This window comes from Ixodes scapularis, unplaced genomic scaffold (genome assembly GCF_016920785.2).
Source record: "Ixodes scapularis isolate PalLabHiFi unplaced genomic scaffold, ASM1692078v2 PGA_scaffold5__190_contigs__length_132052651, whole genome shotgun sequence".
Classification (NCBI taxonomy): Eukaryota; Metazoa; Arthropoda; class Arachnida; order Ixodida; family Ixodidae; genus Ixodes; species Ixodes scapularis.
The window spans coordinates 77,182,953-77,201,579 of NW_024609880.1; the positions used below are offsets into that span (position 1 = coordinate 77,182,953).

The window sequence follows — 18,627 nt, forward strand, 5'->3', positions numbered from 1 at the left end:
GCAACAAAGACGAGGACAAAAGCAGAGAAAAGCGCCTTGTTGTGTCCTCTTCTCTGCTTTTGTCCTTGTCTTTGTTGCGCACAAGATTGTATAAGATACCATTTGACCTCGCATTTCTGGATATAATCATTCGTTACTCCACATATTTTATCTAGGGTGCATCGTGGCTACTTTTGTTTCCCTTACCTTGCACTGCCAGAAAACTGGTCAGCTCAATTCTGGGGCCTCCAGAGAGTCATGTCGGACTGCTGACTTCTTAGCCTGAGTCTCTTAAAGGGGTATTCCGGCGATGTTTTTGAGCTACCCCAACTAAATATATTTTCAGAATCACCGACCTTTACCGTTTCTGGTATGCTATTTTGTATCACAAAATTCATAATCGTTATTGTGAAATCGGCAAGTGAAAATTATGCCAAAATCAACATTTAAAGGGCAACTCCGCTCAATTCCGAAAGATTTAGGCTTACATGTTATTCAAATTCACAAAGCACTGCTAAACAACTCTACGTCTTCTGATTCGCGAAATGTGGAATATTATTTGTGTAATCCTAATTTAAACATCAGCTGATACCGAAACCGAAACTTCGGTTGTGTCAGGCAACATTGGTCTCGGGTCATCAGGGTTATGGCCACGTCACGCCGAACCACGTGGTCTTGTGACGTTCGGGGGGGCGAGGGACAGGACACGCGACGCGGGCAGGTCGCTTCGCATGGCGTGGACGGTGGTGGCCCAGGGGAGAGGGGGAAGAGGAGAAGACGAAAGAGAAGGGGAGCGGAGAAACAGACCGATAAGCGCACAGGGCAGCGCAAACTAGCGCATCCTCGTTACGGTGATCACGTGAACGCCCGGTCAGCCAACAGCGGGAAGAGAAACTCATGACGTCATCGTTCAATTTCGCTCTGAGAAGTAAAAACAAACAAAACGTGAGAATGACGTAGTCATGCCTCAGACGTAGTGGCTCAATGTCGGCTGCTTCAACTCCGTGGCATTGACTGTGCTAATGATTGCGCCTCGCGCCGCACGCTAGAGTTGGCAGATTTCGGCGACTTGGCTCGCTTGGAGGTTTGCTGGCCAGTTTATTAAATATATAGACGGAATTAGATTGTAATATTTGACATGGGGTCTTCCTATATGATACTGAAGAGGGCTACATAGTTTTCTAAATATCAAAAATGAAGCGGAGTTGCCCTTTAAGTATGCCCACACTTTTCAGTGCCGCAACGTCAGGGGACAGCAGGCTTGCGGGTGGGGCAGGCAGTCTAAAAATAGGCTATGCCCAGCATTTTCGTGCTGCTGCAGGGATGCTGGAGCCAGCTTCCATAGCATTCATTTGACACCATGAAACTGCTTGTGATCAGTTAGGAACAAAATCTAGTCCAAAGAGTGAACCCATGCCTTTTCTTGATGTCCCTTTTTCATTGTTACCAGTAGAGATTTTCAAATCAAAAAACATGGTGAGGACTAAAACTGTAAATTCAAAAACTTTCTGGAAAAAAGAAAAAAAAATATTTTTGGCCCAATATTTGGGTTACTATTTCAGTTGTGCTTATTGGTGTGTTTAGCAAATTTTCAGGCACATGAGAGAGTATGCTTGAAGATTATAAGTCTATGCAAGCAAAATGTCGACGCTTCATTGCGGAACTGCAATTACGCGTGCGTCTAACTCGCATTGCCGTCACGGCAGAGAGCTCGCCAGGGGGCGGCCTGGTCCACCCGGCCAGCAGAGCCGAGGCGACGCTGGTGCTGGCGCTGTCCATCCCGACGGTGCTGTTCATCGTCTACCTATTCGTCACCCTGTACCGGTGCATGTGCTCCCGCAACTACGCTGAATGGCGTACCTCCTGGTCCACGCTGTACCCGTCGGGGTGCCAGGACCCCGACACCTTCCTCGTCATGGATACCTACCCCATCGAGCTCCGAGGGCACTCTCAGGTCAGGGCACCGCGCAAAACGTCGCCCCCAGTCGTCGCGTCTCGATCGACACATCTGCATGGGGGTACACTACGCAACGCTGTTAATGGCCCATTCATACACAGTCGCCGACCAATGTTTCGGACTTCCCAGTGACTGAAAAAATGTCTGAATAATGGAGTGGTCATATAAAAATTGGCTGATTAAAAACTTGCCTTTATTACGTCTAAGCGGGCTTAGAAAAGCCTTCAATAGTGCCTTGCTTTGGGTTACTCCTCCACTTGTGCTTGGCCACTTTCTATTAGCTCAAGAATCGCTGCTTTCTTTTTTAGCATTATAGTGGAGTACCTTTTGCACTTCTTAGCAACACTTTGCAGTGGTGGAAAAACAGACGGGGCCGTAACGTCTAAGATGGCGTAGTCCGAAAACACGATTCACTGAGATGAGAATGAGAGGCGCAAGTTCATGACTGCGGAATGGCGAATGAACAAAGCAAAATGGTATCAATAATGATAATAATGACTGGGTTTGTGCCCCAAATGAGCACTTTCTATTACTTATATTTTCGATGATAGCCTTCCTTTTCTAAAAGACAAAAAGAAAAAGTCAGCAATCCTTTGTTCGTGATAAGAGTGTCCCTCTACAAAAGGTGTCGCACATGCTTCCAAAAAAAAAAGGGTTAAAGTTCATACGGGTTCAAGATTTTTTTTTTTTTTATTTGAAAGTTTGTGTCAGTGCAGCAGTGTTTGTTCATTAGTGTACTGATTCTTTCTTAACTTTTTGCTCTTGTTTTTTGTTATCATTTCAGGTGCTATAGTCTAGAATATGACTGTGGATTATACAGTGCCAGTGGGCTTCATTTGTATCTCAGTAGTCCTGCATGATGCTATTAAGCACTTCTTTCTGCTCTTTTCTTTGCCTCTGATTTTTGCACCTGAAATGATGTATTGTTGCAAACGAAAACTTGTTTTTTGGCTTGTATAGCATAAAGGCCTACCATAACAAAGTGAGTTCAAGAAACATCATCATAGCATCAAGTGAGATCAATTTCAGTTTTGTTTAGCACCTGTCTTGCTTTTCACCTCGTGTTTTTTACATCGACTGAAAGCCAGGTTCATTGGCTTTGTATACAAACGAAGGCTGGTTTGTAAATGCTTATCTTGCTAAATTTTTGTCCTGCATGTGATTCTTTTACCTGTAACTGCAATCTGTTGTAACAACCAGAAACTTGTTTTTGGGCTCATGTAGCATAGGAGCTTGCCATAACAAAGCGAGCCGGATCAGAAAACATCAACTTAGCAACCAGTGAGATCAGTTTTTATTTTCTTTAGTGTCACTCTTGCTTTTTTGCTTTGCATTTTTGACATTTACTGAAATCCAGGTCCTTCAATGTTAACACGGTACACAAAAGGAGGACTATGGTAGTTTGTTTGTAAATGCTCATGCTTTGCTATATTCTTGTCCTCCATTAGGAAGTTGAATGCATCATAACAGAAGACAACACCATCGTGAGCTCCGATCTCAATGGTGACATCAAGATCTGGGATGCAAACACTGGAGAATGCATTAGCACCCTCAGTAGAAGAAGGTGCGTCTCTCTTTACTTTGTTTCACTTTATGTGCGAGTGAAGCCAAAGCTACAAGCACGAGCGTGTGTCTCCGATTGATTATTGCACTATGTGAGCATGTGTGCTTGTCAGGGACGCTAAAAACCTGGAGCTTGCTCTTGTAGCGGCTGCTACGCTCGCAGTTAAAGTGAAATAGAGTAGTAGTTGCTGGCAGCGTATCCTATGGCTTTATCTTTTTGAGTTGCCGCGTGAAGAGATTTAAAGTTTTTCAGATTTTAAAGCGAATGCATAGTTTCGCAGGATGAAAAGTTTCACATTTCTAGCTTTGTAATGTTTTTCATAGAGTTAAATAACAAAATGAAATGTTATTCATAGTTCTAGTTGATCCAATCGACCACCACGCTAGCTTCTGCACACTCCGAAACTTTAGCACGATCGTTTGTGTGCAGAACAATGGCGATCAACCCGAGCAGTTAAAAGCTGGCACGTCTGCTTTTATACTCAGTTAACGTCTCAAATCATTAGACCTTCAGGGGCAAAGAGCACCGCTTTACCAGGGGCGTCCCTTCGTTCCTCCGCAGGCACTGTTTGAAAGAACCGAAACAGGAGAGCTACAGCCTGCGCGCAAGTGGCAGCTTTTCCTCGGACTCCACCTACGGTTCTTCCCCGACCGAGTCGTGTGACTACGGCTTCGGCAGCATGCACTTCAGGGACCACTCTGCGGACTTCTCCATCAACCCAGGCAGCCCCGCCACCCTGTCACCCGCGCTGACACCCGAGGACTGCCACCACGGCAAGGGATACGACTTTTCGAGGTATACTTTAAAATCCACCGTCGACTTTTGCCGATCCGGGAAAGCAGTTGCTGAAGTTATGGTGGCCTCGAGCGCGTCTCCGACTGATCTGTTTATTGCGTCCTCTATTGTAGTTTGTGGATTTCCGCCCGACGGCATCATATGAGTGTCGTGCTCTTGCCTGCCGCGACCCTGGCGGCGACACGGCGGTGGGCGAATGCGGCAAACGCCCGCTGTGTTGCGGGTCGATCTCGGCTAGACGTTCCACGGAAGCTTCCGCAGCAACAAGTTGGGGCGTCGCGACGACAGCGATGCTTTTAGAGCGCAGCTCTTAGGGGCCCGTTTCTGGCTTGAGCGGCGTTGCCGTCGCCGTAACCGCGAGGTCACGTGACCCACCCAGCTCACGTGACCCCCTTAGGTCACGTGACCCCCCGAGGTCACGTGACCCCCAGAAGTCACGTGACCCACTGAGGTCATGTGACCCCCAAAGGTCACGTGACCCCCTGAAGTCACGTGACCCCCTGAGGTCACGTGACCTCAAGGAGTCACCTATCCCTCAGTACGCTTCCATCTTCCTCCTCAAAAGCTGCGCTCTAACCGGCGTTGCAGGGAATTGTAAACGGCTTTCATTTCTTGTTTGCTCGTCTTTTTCTTTCAAAGCGATAGCTTTACGGACAACACTTTGCAGAGATTTCGACCTCGTCCGTTGCCCTCGCCACACTCGCGAAGAAGGGAAAAATCTTTGTTTTCTTGACTCTTGACGCGAGGCCAGGAAAGTGGTTTTTCCCGTCGGCCGCGCAGCGCCTAGAGGGAAGAGAGGTGTGCCCTGGCATCCCAGCAGTAACAGCGCGAAGAAGGGAGAAACTTCTGTGTCATCTGCTCGAAAGACTTGTTTTCAGACATTGCTCGCGTTATTGCGAAATCCCACTTTCGCAGTACCCAGTTAGTACGCATAATGTTGGATGGTTTTAGAAACTTCCACCGCACTTACCTGCTTACTTCACGGACCGCTGGTGACGGTCATTAGTGGCATCCACGGTGCCAAGTACAACAGCTATGAGAATTAATCACGTCACTCCTCCGTCCTCGAGTATGGCGGCACCATTCCACCCACATTGCACGACCGTGCTACAGCTATCGCTTTCGTTTCTTCGCAAATTGTGGGTGAAAACTAAGTTGTTGTTTTTTTTTTGACGGAACTTTTACGATTGATCGCCGTGATTGCGTCGTTCGACGGTGTGACATGCTGACTCTTGCGACCGAATTCGTTGCCGTTTGGGGCCAATTTTGACGCACGGGTAGCATAGGACGCTGAACACGCCTATCAAAGAAGGACTGCAGGTTCCACCGTAGAGAAATCAATCTGCTCACTGCATGTCCATTTCGCCGAGTCCAGGTTTCTCCAGCCCGGCCTGCTGTCGGTGTCGCGGGAATCCGAGGACCGAGACTCAAGTGTGCACCAAGTTCAGCACGAGCTCGGTAACGAAGAGGTTGGTGCGGCGGGGGATGCCAAGGCCACACGTCTCGAGTTCCAGCCCGTCTGGTGCATGGGCTGCTACGGCCACTGGCTGGTGGTCGGTTGCCAGAACGGGCGACTGGAGGTAAGAACCACAAAAGCTGCGGTGACCCGATTGATTTTTTTTGTGCGTTGCGTCTACGGGGCTAGCTTCGAAAAGTTTTAAGGACTACACCTGGGATGTAGCCTCGACGGGGTCATCATGCCGATGACGTCACGCTGTCCAGAACGGTAGGCGTCAGGTCGCTGTGCCGGAACGGTGGCGATTCTCGAGGGAAGAAACTCTCAAGTTACGTTTTTTATGTTGCACCGTGACGTCGCATGACCACCTGACATCAGGTGAAACCATGACGTGACATGGTGACATCAAATTATTTGGTCACGGGACATCAGGTTACATCACAATGTGACATTGTGACACTGACGTTATGTCACCTGACCACATGCTTTCCTGGTGTGGAACGTCACGGGGGACCTATAAACGCTACGCATTTAGTGCGCCTTTGCGATGTATCTGAGAGAGGGCCAATTTTTTGCCCGGGAATTTAATGAACCTTACACATTAAAGGGAAGAATCGGCTGGAGCAATTTTCTATGCCTCTTGCTCGAGTTGATTTTTCTGTCTGTGCATTGCAGCTGTGGCATATGCTGACTGGTCGGCTTTGTGGCGTGTACACAGACAACACGGCGGAAGGTGTGACGACGCTCACAGTTTCGGGGCATCGGTGAGTTGCTTGTGTTGGTGAAGTGGGGTGAAACGCTAGTGATGTTCTTTTGGAGCTGCTGGTAATGCTTCTGTGGTAGTGTGCATACTGGTGTAAAGAATTTGGTGACACTTTTATGTTTTTATCCAGCTTTTGGCTATGTAACAGAGGTTAATAGTGAAAGTACTTTCTTATCTTTGCACATTTTACATTTTCTCACGCGAGTGATGTATATTTTAGTGGCTCCTGTGGTATTTACTATTTCATTTAATAAGTTTGAAATACCATGAAACAGTACTGAAATTGCCGTTGAATTCGTGGGAAATTATTAGAAAAGTCAAGCAGGTCTATGGGATATTTGTATCTTGCTGTTTATCACTTTATTCTGTACGACATTTCGTGCAAAGCTGTACCACTTGCGAAACGAAAAGTATGTGAGACTGGCCTACAGATGGGAAAGGGAAGAGGCATGAATTTTCCCCTTTCCCATTTGCGGAAAGCAGCTAAGTTAGACCTATGCAATCTCTGTGGGGTTCCCAGGAATGAATTTGTGCCCATTATGAATTGCGCCCATTATGAATTATCTTTTCTCTAGAGCGATCACAAAAGGGGCCCTCTTGCTGCAAACGGTTGACAAGGAGTAAGATCTTTTAACCCTGCTGAATATTGGTCTGCAAGGTTGCTTTAGCAAGGCGATCTTCGTGACATCGTAATTTGAAGGAAGTGCACCCAGGGTCACGTGGAAAGGACACCGGCGAGAAGTGAATTCATTATGTACACCAGGGGTTCTCAAACTGGGTTCCGGGGAACACAGGGGTTCCACGAGCTGGTCTCATGGGTTCCGTGAACACCCAAATTGCAACCCCCTCTCCTCACCCCCCCCACGCCGCAGGCTGCGCAGCAGGACCATGCAAAGCGCCTCCATCTCACTTCGCACTGACATTGCGATTGATATGGTGGGGATATATGGCAAGCAACACAAGCAAAATTGCCTACAATTGTGCATCTGTTGCTTCTCGGTCGGCAAATATGGATGTCGGGGAGGGTTCCGCGGCAGTCTTTGAGGCTTCCTGGGGTTCCGTGAGACCAAAAAGTTTGAGAACCCCTGATGTACACGATTACGAGTTTGGCGATCGGAGAATTTATTATCTTGAACGTCTTGCCTACTTCCTAGCCTAACTTGGGGCCCTCACTCATCGACAGAATATGTTTTATTCGAGAACCCATCACATGTCGTTCGATGCCATTGTTTTGAAGGATCATCACGTCTCGAATAAATGGAGTCCTCGAGTGCTGGCACCTGGAAATGCATTGCGACCGCAGGCACTCCGACAGAGGAGCGGGTATGTGCGGTCTCCTCTTTCGCCCACCGTTGTTTGGCTCGGGTTTGTCTCGATTCCAACGTCTGACTTTGCCTTTTCTCTTCATGCGAAGCGATGGAAAACGGAGACGTCCAAGCCAAGCTCGTCTGGGTGAACAGCGTGCGGGCACATACGCAGCCAATCTCCGCAGTGTGCGTCGAGGGGGGCCAGATAGTCACGGGCAGTCTGGATCGGCTACTCAAGGTTGTTGTCTTTCGTTTTCTTGATTTTGTTGCCTTCATTATCTTCGTTGCGGTGCCCCGTCAACACGTAGCGGAGGCTCGTATAATCCCAGTTTTGTAAGGACTCCGAAAAATGTTGGGGTAACGAAACTGCAGAGTTGTTTCTTCTGCGTTTGCGAATGGCCACCACGGGAAGCACCGTTGGGCGAATTCTGCACTTGTTCTTTATGCGAAAAGCAATGTACGTATCTTGTTTCTGACTGTCGGTTTGGGGGAAAAGGAAAGCAGGGTTGTTTTGAATGCTTGTGAGTTTCGAGACCCGTGATGCTCGTTACATGGGTGCCTGGGCGTCGCGGTGTTTTGTCGTAACCATTGCTTCCGGTCTGGTTTTTTAATGTAACACTGGTAACATTAATAATAAGTAACTATCGAGAGAGAGATACTTTTATCATTAGAGTGATTATGATAGTACCTGGTGGCAACAGTGTAACTGTCAGAGGTGTGCCAGGCCTTTAAGTGAAGGTGGCATTTTTGCTTCATGTACATTGCTGATTGCCTCGTGTTTGCCGTTTGACAGGTCTTCCGCTGCGACACAGCAATGTGCGTGTACACTCTTCATGGGCACAGCGGTGGCATTTCTGCTATTCATGTTGAGGTGAGTTCCTGACTGTTGTGACTATGAGGAGCGGTGAACTGAAATCAGGTTTAGTAGACATGTAAGGGGGTGCTTAACTCGTTTGGTTGCTATAAGCTTTCCAGGATGTTTACATTGAGTAAAGCTAGCAGTTCTATTACTGTCATCTGCATTATTATAGCTTTCCATCGTTATCGACTTCCAGTGCAAGCTAAGGCAAACAGTGCTAAATACAGTGTAGACCGCATATAACGTATGTCGCGGGAGTCGCGAAAATCCACACTATAAAGGTACCGCGCTATAACCAAAGCATCAATTTTTGAGGCCATAATACATGCCATCAGACAACTTACCTTTGTAAAAGAATTTATTTTATGTTAGATGAAAAATAAAGCTTAGTTTGAGGAAAGTCTTTACTTCACCAGACTAGTACACTTCTCTCTCAAGTGTGTCACACATTTTAAAAGAAATGAGCGACTTTTGCCTGGCGCAGCCTTTTAACGGCGTTGTGGGTTGCGGACGGACGTTGCGAGCGTTCAGGTTTGCTAACCCTAATCACTTTTCTCCGGCGATGAAAACGCGTGAAAATTTGCATCCTTTATACGGTACGCGCCATTAATACCTTCAACTTGAGCACAGGCATGGAATGCTCCAAATAAGAAATCCGGGCGATGTTCAAAAACACAAATGCTTACAAAGCACCACTGTAGTCGAAGTAAACAAACACGACGACACGGGCGTTTCTGCTGTCTTGAGAGTGCCGCCGACATCGCCGCACGAATAGGTGGATCTTTCCTTCTAGTACGTGCTGGGTTATCATAGCGACACACAACGAAAATTCACAGCCAAGGATAGCGCTTTTACGGGGAACGATGAGCGTCCACCACGCCGTCTACGCCAACGATCACAAGATTCACCACCGACATCATGTTTGCGGATAGAAGCAGCCGGCCCGTGACCGGCATGCAACGCGCGCAAACACTTCTCCTCGACCTGCAATTCGTCTGTCGTTGCGGTTGTTTCCAATAAAGCGGAGGGACGCACAGCACGCACGTGAACGACATGTGCGTGCGTCCCTCCGTCGCCATGGCAACTGAAGCCTCTTTCTTCGCTTCTCCCCGCTTCTTCGAGCAGCCTCTTTGCCCCGCGAGTGCCGCTTGCGGCTCGCGCCGTTATCTGGTGTCGCACAGGGAAGCGTGCTCGCTGCGCGGATCAGTCGGCGCGGTCGGCGGGCTGCTCCTGAAACCGCACTATAACCGGTATTTCCCTTTGCGCGCCTGCATTTTAAAGGGCTACTCCACCGATTTTTTCATTGTCTCCGATTTGCTTGAAATTTTGCTAAACTAACCAACAAACATCGGGAAAATAGTATCCCAAATATTAGGTCAAAATATTGTTTTTTCGCGAAGTTATTGAATTTACAGTTTTGGTCCTCACCGTGTTTTTCAAGCTCGAAGTCTCTACTGGCAACAATGAAAAAGTGACGTCAGTGGAAGGCAGGGGTTCACTCTTTGGGCTGTAGATTTTGTTTTAAGCTGATTCGAAGCAGTTTCATGGTGTCAAATGAATGCTTGGGAAGCTCGCTGCAGTACCCGCGCTCCAGCACGGAACAAATGATTGGCATATTCTATTTTTTGGCTGCTTGCTCGACTGGCAAGCCTGCCTGCCACTGACGTCACGGCCCTGAAAAGCGCGCGTATATTTGAATGTTGGTTTTTGCATCATTTTCATTTGCCGATTTCGCAATAACTATTATGAATTTCGCGATTCTAAATAGCATACCGGAGAGAGTAAAGGCCGGGGAGTCAGAAAATATAGTTAGTTGAGGCGGCTCAAAAAATCGGTGGAGTACCCCTTTAAGTGGTATGCAATTACATGGAGTTCTATGGGAGGCGAACCGGTGGTTTGAAAAAGCCGCGTTATACCCGGTCCTGCACTATAAGCGGTTGCGTTGTAAGTGGTCTATACTGTAGCAGATGTTTTTTTTGTTTTGTTTTTTCTCCAATCATATATTTAGCATGCATTTATTTGTCCTTTCAAGTAGTAAATAGCACTAAACCAGTAACCCTAGTTATGTGGAATGTTATCTTTGGATGACACTCCAAGGTTCACTATGAAGCTTGCTTGGCTATCTAATTAGTAACCATTCTACTCTTAGAGATGCAGCTTGCACATTTCAGTGCATATTTCAACGTTGTTTGTGAGCGTATTTAACGGTTTGGGTTTGTTTAATTCAAGATATAAAACCTTACATGCTGACTTTGATTTTTATTCCGTCTAATTAATGGGCAGTATCAAAATAATGTAGGTAAGTACATAACATTTCCTACTGGAAATGTTATGTACTGGAAATTACCATTTCATCCTACTAACTGCACATCAATATTTATCAATTTTTTTTCCTCGGGTAGTTGTGGGGTGGATAAATATTACTAACGAAGAATTTGTAAGCACATTTATTTCCACACTGTGCTTTGAGTAAGTGTAACTCTTTTGTATTTTGAACGCTTTGTATTGGTATGTTTTGTCACCCTGCCACGATCCCAAAGATGGGTTCAGCAGTATCTGCCAATAAATAATAGGTGAAAAAAATTCACAGTGACATTTAGCCCCAAAGACCTGTAATGCATGAAACACAGTATTTAAGGAGTAATCATTTGAATTTGCTTAGAAGATGTTAAACAGTTGTTTTGTGGAGTGAAGAACGTACATTTTTATTAATTTCCCCGCTAACTTTAGCACTGAAACTAGTAACTTGGTACAAAGGTCACACGACGTCATTTTTTCCGGCAAGTTTAGCGGCAAACTAAGTTGGTGTATAGGTCCCGTGACATCCATTTCCCAGTCAGATTTAGAGGGGAAGTTAAATTGGTGTATGGGACAAGCGGTCAATTTTCTCGCTAAATATAGCGGGGAAACTGAACTACTCCATAGGTCACGTCACATCAATTTTCCCGCTAAATCTAACAGGGAAACTGAATTGGTGTTTAAGTCACGCGACGTCAATATCCCCGCTAAGTTTAGCAGAAAATGCACGGAGGACAAACCAAATTGTGGGATTGGGGGACAGATTCTGTTAAAGAGCATTTCATGCTTTAAAATAGCAGAAAGGTTAACTGTAGGGAATTTTCGGTGTACTGAATGAGATTAGGAACGCCTTTTATGGGATTACCAATTAGATCTTGCTCCTGCTTCATTCCCCTACCGTGTCTTCTTAGCCTGGGGCGTCGGCGGCCGTGAGCGGTTGCCAGGATGGAGTGGTGTGCGTCTGGGACCTGATGACGGGCACGTGTGCCTACAGCCTGACGGCGCACAGAGGGGCCGTGCTGGCCCTGCGCACCACGGGCCTCTACATGCTCTCCCTCGGCTCGGACTCGAGGCTGCGCATCTGGGAGAAGAGCCAGGGGCACCTCCTGCACACGCTCTACCAGGTGGGCGCCCCGCGTGACGCTAGCCGACACCTCAGCCAAGAAAGCACGGATGTCACATTAGGACTATGTTGGGTTGTGTTGTCATGTTGGCACAACATGCTCACGCACTTCATGTTGTCCTGTTGTGAAACGTGTTGGCAAGCACGTGTTGTCCTCTTGGGAAGTGTCCCCTTGGGAAACATGTTTACACGGCATGTTGTTTTTCTAGTGAAACATGTTTTTGTTTTGGAACATGTCCAGTTATGAAACATTTTAGCACAGCATGTTGTCTTGTGAAACATGTTGGTATAGCATGTTGTCCTCTTATGAAGCACGTTGGCCCAACACGTTTTCCTGTGGTGAAAACATGTTCGGCCAACATGTTTCATTACAGAACAACATGCTGTGCCAACATGTTTCACAAGAAGACAGCATGTTGTGCCAACATGTTTCATAACCAACATGTTTTCCTGTTGTGAAAACATGTTGGCACAACATGTCCTGTTAGGAAACATGACAAAACATGTCCTCTTGTGAAACACATTTGATACAACATGTCGACATTGTGTGCCACGTTGAGCCCATTGCCCAGGTTGAAGGCACCTGTGAGGGATCAAGAGACCTTTTTGAATTGAAGTGTGGCTAATTAACATGGCACAGTAGGGTAGGTGTTGTTGTAACCATTGCATTATCTAGAAGTTTCAGGGTGGCAACTGGTGTTTCGCTAAGAACTTCTTCAGGCCCCCAAAGAGTGTAGGTCTCTTAAAGAAATGTCGACTGTTACTTTGAGGCTTCCAAGACGTTATTTCTAATGTTACTTGATTGCTGTGTTTTGTGGCAGTTAATGTATCACTCTTCGCTTTTCCTCCAATAGGCAAACACATTGTGCAACAACATGGCCCTTCTGTCAGACAACATTGTTGTCACGGCTAAGGAGGTGAGTTTCGTCAATCTAGTCCGCCGTGGGTGTGCCAGCAGTGTGTACATGGAATATATAGAGTCTAGTGAACGTTGTCTGAGCAAACAATGTTCAAGGTGATAGCAAGCTAGACGGTCAGCTTAAAAGATTCTCCACAATGACTATACTCGGCGACAACTTTTCTTGGCAATGCAGTGAAAGGTACGTCCCGCGTCCCCTCTCCCATTTTGAGTGTGTGTGGGCTCTCCTCCTCTCCTCGGAAATGGGGGAAGAGGAAAGCCTGCATACACTCAAAATGGGAGAGGGGATGCGGGACGTACCTTCCACTGCATTGCCAAGAAAAGTTGTCGCGGAGTATAGCACGGCACTTGGATCAGATGCTTTCAACTTATCGATCTATTGGCAGCTTATGTGTCTGTTTTGAATTAGGTATTTTTGTGCTTCACTTACTATTTCACATGCTTAACGTGGTGTCACTTTTTATAGTGCAGAGTGGTTCTTCTGTAAACTTAGCTTAGTGTAACTAGTAAGAAGCACTATGTCATTTAACATTGACGGTTCATTGCACAGTTGTTACGTTGAAAATAAATCGTTGCAAACGACGATGGGTTTATGTCGAGGCCGTACGTAGCACGGATTTGCCAAGGCGGCGATTTGTGGATTTTTCTGGATGAACAAATCTTTTGTTCAGAGGTAACTTGGTTCAAGTTAGCCCCAATCAAATTTTGTAATATTTGTTTTTTTTTGTTTTTGGTTTTCAAAAGCAAAGTTTTTTATACCCTAGGTCTAATCGTTGCAGATCGTAGTGGAGAATTCCTTGGGCTGGAGGGATCGCGGGGTTAATATCTAACCTTACCGCTCAAAGTTTACTTACTTACCTCATCTTACTCATCGTACCATCTCTTTGTCTGATGCAGGACCACTTGATCTTGTGGGACGTGAATCAAGGCGAAGCCGTCCAAATGGTCCTTTTAGGTCCCGGAGACTCCGGCATTGCCGTGCACCAAGTACACTGCACCGCAGATGCGGTAGTGTGTGACTATGGCCACAGTCTGTGTGTGGTGTACTTCCCAGCATTGAGCACCAAGTTTGACTAGCCCCACCTTCCCACCAAAGATCTTCCGAGTCGGCCAGAGCAGCTTGTATCTGCGCAAGAGTGGAACAGACACCTCTGTCACGCTGTGCATTGCACCTTGTAAGGCCGTGGATTCAATCACTTTGTGGCCCGGTCCGGAACTTATTACTGCATTAGTGGTTGGAGGCCACGGTGCAGTGGGGTCAGGACCCCTCGTGACCGACGGGTTGACGTCGCAGAAAGCATGACAAGAATGCGACACCGAATGGACCCCACTTCGTCTTGCGAGCAAAGGGAGTTTTGCATTTCCCAGCGAAAGATCTCCGTAACAAGAGCGTCCGTTGAGTACAGAGCCCAGTCATGTGAAGAGACATTTCAGGTCTTTCGACTGCTATCACGTCGATCGACAAATACACTTTGTGTTAAGAAAAAAAATGTGGTTTTTAAGTTCCAATTTGTTTCCGTTTTAAAGTTGCCCTCTTCCTAGTGTGTTAGATTTGGACGTTTTTAGCGAGACGTTGTATAAATTAATGGCCTTGTTGTTTTGCCTTCTGTCGGTCCTGTGATGAATCGGTGTGATGTGTTTTCTTGGAAAAAGACTGAGATCTCGGTCACACGTGACAATGTGCAGCTTTAATGGGGTTGGTAACTTTGGGCATGAATGTATGGAGGCTAGGTGAAAAGTGTGTGGACAAGGTCCCTTGTCTACTGCAGTAGTCCTTAGTTGCGAACCATTTGAGTGAATGCTGGCTCACCTGCATGCTTTTTCTATGTACAGCCCTGTGTGCAAGTTTGACTCATATTGTTTCTCCATTTGATGGATGTAAACTGAATTTTAATCTTTTCAAACGATAGTGTGGCCCACTCATAATGGCTCCGTCATAACAGGCTATCATAATCGCGACATATGAAAAAATCTGTTACGGTTTTGTAATGGACTTTCCAAATGTGAATGGCAAACCCTAACCTAATACTAAATTACCGAGACACCTGGGCTGCAGTGCAGGAATTTACAACGAATGCAGTTTGCACACCAGGAATTTATCATGAGTGGTTTGTGTTGCAGAATCGCTGCAGTTGAATTTGTAATGTCTGGTTTCACAAGTCCTCCAGTTTTAGTTCTGAAGACAAATGAACATTTAACTTGGCTGAAATGAGCCGTAACATGTTGTCCTCACTTTGGGCACCGTGATACTGATAACAGTAACCACTAAGATGTATCATATGACATATGAATGGTGATGAACTTTAATGTAATATGTATTCTAATGGAGGTTCCATACAATTTCTGAAGTTACATATATACCAGAACAGATGGCTAGAATGTGAGCAGAACAGTCACTTGCAATGAAGCTTAGAGAGACGTTTACTAAAACAAACCACAAAAAGCCCACTACCCAGAAGAAAAAAAAAAAATATTGCGCTTCAAATTGTGGTTTTCTTGCACGTGAAAGCCGCCAGTCGAGAATCGGATATTTAAATTTGCTCTCGCCTCCTTTCGCAAGCAGTAAGAACATAGTGCATGAAATATTTTCTGTCACTTAGGCCATCTAAGGCACATATTCATCAATAAAGGTAATGGAATCTATGGACGTAATCATTATGGCCACCAAAACACAAAAAATGAATTGAGTGTATAGTTGTGGAGAGTAAATCGTACGACACCTTTTCACCATAAGCTGCAGTGCCCTGCACTGGTCCTGTGACTTCAATTTCACTGCTTTTTTTGTCCTCAAATATGTCACTCGTCAGCAAAAAAATATTTTATGTAGTGGCTTGACACCATATTTTAGTGTTTTCTGCTAAATAATAAATTATATTTTCTTTAGATTGTCACCATCCTTTTGAGAAAGAAATAAATCCCCAAAACTTGGCAGTCTGGAGGCATTTGTTTGTTGCCTCTAATTGTCTTGAAGAGAGTATCTGTTCTTGCCTATTGCTTTGTTGTTTCTAGGTACTCAAAAAAAAAAAGTAGGACTACCTAGGGATTGTCGTATGTCATCCAGGACAAACATCTAAAGACTACAAAAAGGGTGATTTTCGAAGCTGACACCCCATAGCAATGGAGGATGGAAGACTTTTTAGGGGACAAACTGATGTACAGTGAGTGACTCCATATTCAGAATGTAGATATTTAAATGGCTCTCAATGTGCCCCATTGGTATCACCTTGGAACCTGATACTGTGCTAGATGAACTTATTTGTGTCTTATTTATGAAGTGCCATGGCCAAAGCATTGATGAGCTTGGGTGCACAACTACTGCACATCGCAACATTTGCGGTATAAAAAAAAACTTCAAAAATTATGTATGTGTCCCCTTTATCTTTATTGGTGTTAGACGATTTTGTGCATTCATTTTTAAATACACTTCTTTCTTTAAGCCTCATTTGCACCAGTAATGTGGAATATAAATTTGGGCTCTTATGACCTATGAGACTACAGAGAATTGTGGCAAATGGTCATGATCACAACAGTAATTACATTGCACTACAGGGTTCCCAGAACATCAGATCATTGCAACTTCTCTAAGATCTACAGTGCCTTGAGAGAGGAGTGTGATCGCTTGGATGTCAGTTCCGAGTGTCCTATCCCGGGAAGGCAATTAGCTCATTTGTATATAGGTATGGTAGAGCTTGATGCCGCATATATTTTCGACACTCCTTGAAGACAGTACAAAAGCTTGGAAGCTCCTGCAAGAAGATTGTCCCCACATCTTCCTAGCTGTCGTCTTTAGGAAGCTTGAGAGTGCATTGTCTCTTTCCATGCTGATGCGTGATTGTAGTTAATAATTTAATCTGTATGTACGATCTGTGTGCAGTTTGTCTAAGTTATGGCTCTAAAGACCACAGCACATTTGCTCGACCTCACTGCTGTCATTGGCTGTCAATCGTAGGTTATTCGTATTTCTTCCCCCTTGCTGAATGTACATAAATGAGAATGTTTGATTTAGTTCTAATCTCGATGTAGCTACAATTTGTTTTTGTAAATATTCATCTTTTTTTTTTTTTTTCGTAACCAAAGCAAAATGAGCATGAAATCAACTGAATGTGCCTGACTCCAGAGGCCTAGTGCCATCATACTTGTGAACTTTATGCTCTATCCATGTACGTGTTTTCAAACCTTGCTATTGTGTGTGCTTTTCTAAAAGGATAGAAAGAAATGATGGAGTTGGACTCAAGCACATGCTAAAAATGTTTTCTTAAAATTTTAATAATTTTTTCCTAAGATTAATTTGTCTTAATTGTTATTTTATCTTCCCTCATCTTACAAAGTTATCTTTCCATCTGGCTGACAATTCTCTTTTTTTAAAAACATTAAAATATTTTCGTGGACAAATTTTATGTCCATGTCAGTGTTGATTGAACTCTCTTGGTATTAGCATGCATGTTTGCAACGACCCACTATCGTGAGTCAAATGAAGTAACAAGCATTTCAGGGACCCTGTCAATGTCCCCCTTTTTTAATTTATCAATGTAGGCACAGTGACCTTTAAAAAAGTATTGTATTCACTAATTACTTTTTATCTTGACTGATGTTTATGAGGATAAGCTACAAACATGCAGATTAATAGACATCAATAAAAGCAATGATATGGACCTGTAAAGAAAAAAAAACGTAAGTTCCATGGGATTTGAACCCACAACTCTCCACTGCTGGTGGTATGCTAACACTAAATGTGTGTGTTTGCCATTATATTTAATTTTAGATGGTTAACTTGTCTGCACATTTTGAAGTAATCTATTTACTTTCCAGCAGATTAGGAGGCGTCTGTTGAACATCCCTTTGCCAGAGGGAAATGATAACAAGTGATTGAAAGACGACCATGTTATCGAGTTGAAATTTATTTATATTCCAATTGAGTTTTGCTCGATAGAGGTGTTGAAGGGGTTCTCTATCTGTATAATGGTAAGCGGTGGTAAATATACATAAAGCATATATTTTTTACACATTTGGTATACATACCACGCAATTTCTCGAACAGCTGCAATTTAAGTTGAAGGCCCTTTGTGATTGCACATATTGTAAGCAGGTATTCATATATTGCCTCGTGATAGCAAGAATAAAGATGCTCAACACGTTAACGGAACACTTTCTGCGGTACGGTTCACACTGAATGTTTATGTTGTTTGTGTATGTATGTATCGAAACAATGTGATGTGATTCTCAATTGCGGAATAAATTTCTGAAAAGTTTTTTTCAATACGCTTTCATCCGAGAAAGGGGAGGCATTTTGATTTCCCCGCTCGGGTTCTGCTAGAGTAACTAAAAAACTAACTCAAGAAGGTAGGACGGGCCGGGGAGGAGGAAACGGACAGAACGCTAGAGAAGAGAGGGGGAAACCTCCTCTCTTTAGCTTTCCGTCTGCTTCCTCCTCCCCGGCCTGTCTTACCCTCGCCCTACCTTCTTCAGTTGCCCTATCACCGCGAGCTCATCATTGGCGGAGAAGTGGTCACTGCGCCGAATTCGACTTTCGATCTTGAGGGCAAGCCGCCTTGAGGAGCGCCGGGTTTGAGACTGGGCATATGTTTCGCTTTGCGCTCGAGAAATTTG

General features: G+C 45.1%; 1 protein-coding gene across 1 annotated transcript in view; it reads left to right on the top strand.

The window, feature by feature from the left end:
* Positions 1 to 18,270, top strand: part of LOC8035109 (sterol regulatory element-binding protein cleavage-activating protein) — a 51,433-nt gene extending 33,163 nt beyond the window's left edge. The window contains exons 19-29 of the mRNA XM_042293784.1: positions 1,686 to 1,933; positions 3,385 to 3,500; positions 4,062 to 4,295; positions 5,671 to 5,875; positions 6,427 to 6,515; positions 7,752 to 7,837; positions 7,929 to 8,059; positions 8,615 to 8,692; positions 11,890 to 12,102; positions 12,956 to 13,018; positions 13,918 to 18,270. Of these exons, the coding sequence (XP_042149718.1) occupies positions 1,686 to 1,933; positions 3,385 to 3,500; positions 4,062 to 4,295; positions 5,671 to 5,875; positions 6,427 to 6,515; positions 7,752 to 7,837; positions 7,929 to 8,059; positions 8,615 to 8,692; positions 11,890 to 12,102; positions 12,956 to 13,018; positions 13,918 to 14,097 (1,643 nt within the window). The 3' untranslated portion in view covers positions 14,098 to 18,270. The remainder of the gene's footprint in view (positions 1 to 1,685; positions 1,934 to 3,384; positions 3,501 to 4,061; positions 4,296 to 5,670; positions 5,876 to 6,426; positions 6,516 to 7,751; positions 7,838 to 7,928; positions 8,060 to 8,614; positions 8,693 to 11,889; positions 12,103 to 12,955; positions 13,019 to 13,917) is intronic.
* Positions 18,271 to 18,627: the final 357 nt, after the last annotated feature.